Source organism: Solenopsis invicta, chromosome 3 (assembly GCF_016802725.1).
Source record: "Solenopsis invicta isolate M01_SB chromosome 3, UNIL_Sinv_3.0, whole genome shotgun sequence".
In the NCBI taxonomy this organism is placed as follows: Eukaryota; Metazoa; Arthropoda; class Insecta; order Hymenoptera; family Formicidae; genus Solenopsis; species Solenopsis invicta.
In genome coordinates this window covers 27,859,215-27,865,214 of record NC_052666.1, presented here as the reverse complement: position 1 = coordinate 27,865,214, position 6,000 = coordinate 27,859,215, and the positions used below count along the sequence as shown (strand labels likewise).

Genomic DNA, 6,000 nt, shown 5'->3' with positions numbered 1-6,000 from the left:
GGTGAGAGCGCTCGTGAGGGAACCAGGGACTCGATGAAGACTAATGCAACTGTAGGGCGACTTAGTACAGCTAATGCGTTTTTCTATCGGCACGATAATCAGTGTATACATATGTGATTTTTGACAGGACAAACATAAAGCTGTATACTGCTAGAAAAGCTATTTTAAATAAATAGATCTAATTACGATTTAATTACAATTTAATATTAACACTTAAGGATACATCAGTCCCTGAAAAGTAAATAAAATTTGGAAACGTGTTTAACACTTCAAATAAACTATATACCTACATATGGAAGTTGTGTGAATGGGATTATATTTTTTTATTTAATAATATATTTTTATAGTTTTTTTATTTACTCTATTTGTCATAAAAAATTAAATCATTTTTACAAATTATTTTTTACATAAAAAAAATCTCAATTTTTTGGTGTACTTTCAGTATTCGAGATGATTCATACAAAATTTTATTGTGATTGTTATTTGGTAAATAAATAAATAAATGTTGTTTATTTTACAGAACTGATCTCTGCATCGCGATGAACTTTACATAAATCATCTCGAATTACATAAATCGTTTTTCATTATTCCTTATTTCATTATTAATTATATTTTCTTTAGACTATACGTCTACTTTTTATTAAAATAACTTTTTATTTAGGTAAAAAATCGTAACCAAATTTTTTCTACTATTTTCAAATGCAATTCAAAGCAATCTGTAATTTTTTCATAATTCTCTTAATGTTCTGAGAAATATCTTCTCGGTATAACGTTGTGGGTCTCTCAATTCCGACCACTTTTTCATCTGTTTAATTAAATTGATTCAAAGATCCTTAAAAATCCATGAACATACCTTCGTGTTTCTAAAACAAATGTTTGTTCTAGAAACTTTATTTTGAAAAAAGAATAAACGTAGTATAATTTAATTACCTTTGAAATTTCGAGAAACGTTTATAGAAATCGGTCAAAATACGACTTTAAGGTACCTTAAAAGTTATTCTATTTTGAAGGAAGGGTGCAACAAAGGTATGAAAGGACAACAAGAAGATAAAGAATATCTAGAGTGCCAATCGAGTTCGTATCAAATAAGCACTTAATGATATCATAAATTATCAAGAATCAAGATTCGTTGGTGTTTGAATAAGTATCGTTTTATTAATATCTCTTTTATTATTTACAAAACTTTATAATAATCTCTAGCTGATTTTCTCACCACGACACACTACTCGCTATCGTCAATCCTATACTTTTTTTTTTGCTTTGCGTAATCGTTATACTTTAATGCTCGATAATGCTCATTCTCTAAATCGTTTATGAATAATGAACGTCGTCGCTCTCGATTTAGAAATTCGTTGTCGACACACTGCGCGCGACACACTTCCGTCCCTCTTCGCACAACGTCGCTTATAACAAACGTGTATTTACAATATAGGTGTCATTTACAATTGAACGTGCGAAATCGTAAACTTGTTCTAAGATCCTCACTCGCGACGCGAACGCGCTCCGTCCCCTCGCGTTTCCTCGCGTCTTTCACCGTCACACTTCGTTTCTTTTTCTTTTTTTTTTTCACACAAAGGGAAAGCCTCGAGAGCTCTCTCTTTCTTTTTCGCGAATAAAATCGCGTCACTGATCCGTAGAGGTGAAGTCGTCTCGACGAATCGCACAACATTGGCGAGTCTTGATGGAAAAAGAAAAATAAAAAAAACGTCACCACTCGTTACAACCCTCTATAAAGTTTTAACTAAGAAGTTTTTCGTTTACGAGAAAAAAAAAATTGTGCAGTTCGTAAAAGGAGGGTATATCGATGAAATGCATGGATACACGTAACTTTCAAGTTATTTGGCGTTATAAAGGGTTAAACTTATGGTAACGGAATTTTGCTCGAATACAACGGAAAGTAAAATCGTTACCCGTACGCAAGCGCCCGAGATTGGCGAGGCTCTGGCATAAAAACTGATAAAAATGTCACATATATATGTATATATACATATCATGCGGACGAAATAATATACGTCGACATAGCGATATATATGCATATATGTATATGTATATTGTATTTGCGCGCGACAATGCAGCAAAATCTGTCGCGTAAATACGTGGGGCGCGGCGCGGGCGTAGGGAATTCGTCGAACATATTTGACAAACGTGCGCATTGTCTGGAAGCGACTTTCCGAGCGACAATGTCGCTCGCGAGAGAGAGCGTGTCTCGGATGTCGCGCTGTCGGTGAAATCGAGTCACACAATCACGCGACGCGGTGTACTATTTCGTAATTCGAATCGACGGGTTTCCAATCCATCGAGTGGACAACACGGGGCAACGATAATTCGCGAGAGGCGAACAATCCGTTTCGCTGTGCTCGATTGTAGCCGGGCGCCGTGTTTTGTTTCCCCGCGCCGCGACGCCCGGTGGCGGCGGCGGCGGCGGCGGCGGCGCGGCGACTGCTGCAGCGGCCGGCGCTTTACAATGTCGTTTATTTCGCGCACAGCGAGAGCGAACCTCCGCAAATCACCGAAATTCGGATATACGCGACTCCCCCGCGCCCCTCCCACCTTGATCTACGAAAGCTGCACTTTTTTTTGTCCCCAGGCCAAAACATTTTTTTTTCTCGCATACGACCTACGAAAAACAGGCGTGTACTTTAACGATTGGTGTTGACACTAGTGAAAGTCGATTACTCTTACACGAAGAGATCGTATAAATTCATAAGGACTTTTTGTTATTCTATTTTCAAACAAGTGTGTTGAAGTTCAATATTAAGAGAGATTGTAATATCGAAAATTAAAATATTGTCTTTAAAAAAAAAAAAAATGAGCAAATTTTGCTAGCGAGAAATCGATACCCAATTAATCGAGAAAAAATACTTATATTGATAGCAATATAATTCCCGCAATTTCTCTTGGTTCTGGAAATAATTTCGGTCTCTTTTCGTCAAGCCATTTGTGATTCAACATTGCAGTTGCAATCTGTTCTTTTTAACTGCGGTTTTTATGTTTTCTTTCTATATATTTGTCCCTTTTCTTGCCCGAACTAATTGTCCGGATAGGACACTGGGAAAACTCGTGTAGAATAAAAATTAACGTTTTATTCTACGAATCACCAAATGTGATAATTTTTTTTTTTTTTTAAAGAAAATTCAATTGGAAGTAAAAACTAAAAAAATTTATTGTCCTGTTATTAACAAAATGATGTTATTAACAAGAGGAAGAAACAAATATAACAATTGTATGTGCATTAAGAACAGCGTGTCTCCAAATTGCTATTCAATAATTTTTAATATCGCAAGTTCACATTATTACCGAATTTATTTTGAATATCTCGTGAATTTGTAGGAAAAAAAAAAAATTTTACATCCTGCGTCCGCGACTTGTATACTAATTGTATCTGAGAACTTAAAAATATGTAGCACAGTTAAATGTAGAACAGTTGTTTAATTACACAACGGCTGTTTGATCGTTGCACTTTTCTCGAACGCGACTGTTTACCTCTCCAATCTGGCTTCAGCGAGTCGTTATCAGAAGCTCGAGTTCATTATCGATTTTCGTTTCTTTTTACAACCTCCTCTCAGCTCGCGCTTTGTTAATCGATTCGCTGAACGATCGGAAAGCTGCAGCAGGCGTACGTGTCTAAGCGGAGAACGCCAAAATGTGTCGCCTCGCTCGCAGACTCTAAAACACTGTAATTAATCTCGGCAAAAAGTGAGATTGAAACTTTCGCGTTACCGAGATTTTCGCACGCAGGCGATTCTTGGTCGGAAAACGAACGCGTCTCTCTCGACTGATTCGCTTTCGGTCGGTAGGGATCCGCGTCGCGAGCGCAATCTGCTAATTATCAATCGAGGGCTTCGCGGGAAGCGCATGTCATCGATTCGAGCGGAGAAAGATTTGCAACCGCAATTTGCAAAACTCTCCGCCGCAGATTCGCCAGATTCCGCGGATGAATTCCGCTTTTCCGACGGGCACTCGCGATCGATTTGCGCGATGATGACAGATATGAAATCACGGTGGCGGTTACTATATATATGCGATACGCTATGCACGATGATCCCGATTCGAGTGTTCTCATCGTAATATCGCTATATCGGTTGGCCCATTTCCAACCGCGAGCGCGTACTCGCTGACCATAGGCGGTCGCTAATTATCACACTAATAGTCCCTTACAGCCACCGAGCGTACGCCCGTCGATTGTCGATCACCACGTAACGTCACGTTTCCTGGTTTCGGCCAGCGCACGTGCTGTCCGCGGTGACCGTATAATACGGATACGCTCACGAAGGAAGGAAAAAGGTAGGACCGTCCTTTCGGTAGCTTCGGTGCACGCACGGGCACGTGTCTCTCTTGAAAGCAGAGAAGCTTTACACGCAAAGAGAAAGAGAGAGAGAAAGAGAGCGGCGCCGGCTCATCAGGTTCATCCCATCGTGCCGTCGCCGTCCGCGTCCCGCGAGCAGAAGAGAAGAGAAGAGGAGAGAGAGAGACACCCGCCCGCCCGCGCATCCCTCCGTTTGTCATCCCACCCTTAAGGACTGTCGTCGGGTATGGCGTACCAGGCAGTTGGATCCGCGGCGAGGGCCCATGGGCCCGCGACGGAGGGATTGGCGTAGGCCGCGGCCCCCGCCGCGGATGGCGCGCACTACCAAGCTCGGCCCTGCAACGGCAGGTACGCGCCGCACTGCGGCTGCTGCTGCTGCTGCATGCCCTGCTGCGCGCCGGACCGCGTGTACGAGCAGTGCTGCAGGCTCTGGCTCGAGCTCATCACGTGGCTGACGCCGGCGACGACCGAGTGATGGGAGACCGAGGAGGTCGCCGCGTGATGGGTGCCGTGAGGACTCGAGGCCGCCGTCATGTGCGGCGCCGGACTCGCCAGGGCTGCGCTGGGCCCGCCGCGGCTACCCTCGTTCCCGCCGCCGCCGCCGCTTCCGCACGGCTTCCCGTCCTTCACCAGCACCGGCACCGCCACCCGTCGCGGTGAGCTTGCACTCTGGAACAGACGTGTATCGTATTGCTTCTTCATGCGACGCGATTATTGCGAATCAAAATATCCATATGGAACTTGTGCATTCCGAACTTAGGGGAGTTTGTTCAACAGGCCGAGAAACACACGCGAAATAATGGATGTTGAAGTATAATTAAGTCTCCGTGCTCCAATGTTTTTTTTTCATCGTTTTTTTAGTCCAACTGGGTCACTGTTATCAGTGTCTTTAAAAGGATTTTTGGACTCTAAAAAAATTTGAACAAATTTTGGTACATTTTTCCAAACAATTGTTTGATCCGAAACATACTTTTCACTTTTTTTGTCTGAATTTGAAGCAAAATAATTTAAAATTTAAAATTCACTTAGTTCTTCAAATCTTTGATTGGACCACGAAGGATTATTTTAATTTACAGTATGGAATTTATTTCTGATCCCTTCAGAGTTACAGAACTTACATTTTCTCTTCCAGACGCTCGCTTACATGTAATTTAATTTATATGAATAGAATGTTTCGAGATTACAAGGTACATTAAAGACTACACTGTTCGGCAGTAGTTGTAATATAATGAAAGCAAATTTCAAGCAGGTTAAAAACATTAATGCATTAAAAACATTTAATATATATTTAATGTACATTTAATGTGCAACTTTAAAATACATTGAATTTCATGACATTTTTAACTGTGTATTTGTAGTCTCAAAATGTTCTATTTATATAATAGCTTTATACATTAAATTTATTTTATTCGATTTTAACATCTATTGCTTCTCTCATTTCTTGGCCTTTTAATTTTTCTGACGGAAAAAATTTTACATAAATTTAAGAAATGCTACGAAAATCTACAAAGGGTGCTAGAATTGGAACACTTTTGTTAATATTAGTAATTAAATATATATTTCTAAGAAAAATAAATATTTTTCTACGAAAAAAATAATTTCTACAAAGTTTAATTTTTAGTAGAACTTTGTACTTATTTACAGATATTTTTTTCGCCAGATTAAGCTACTTAAAAATGTGTAGAATATTGTAA

The 6,000-nt window shown here is 40.1% G+C and overlaps 1 protein-coding gene across 1 annotated transcript in view; it reads right to left on the bottom strand.

Annotated features, from left to right (window-relative positions):
* Positions 1-1,129: 1,129 nt before the first annotated feature.
* LOC105205202 (homeobox protein Nkx-2.4) overlaps positions 1,130-6,000 on the bottom strand; it is a 40,725-nt gene continuing 35,854 nt past the window's right edge. The window contains 1 exon segment of the mRNA XM_039446431.1: positions 1,130-4,975. Coding sequence (XP_039302365.1) covers positions 4,628-4,975 — 348 coding nt within the window. The 3' untranslated portion in view covers positions 1,130-4,627.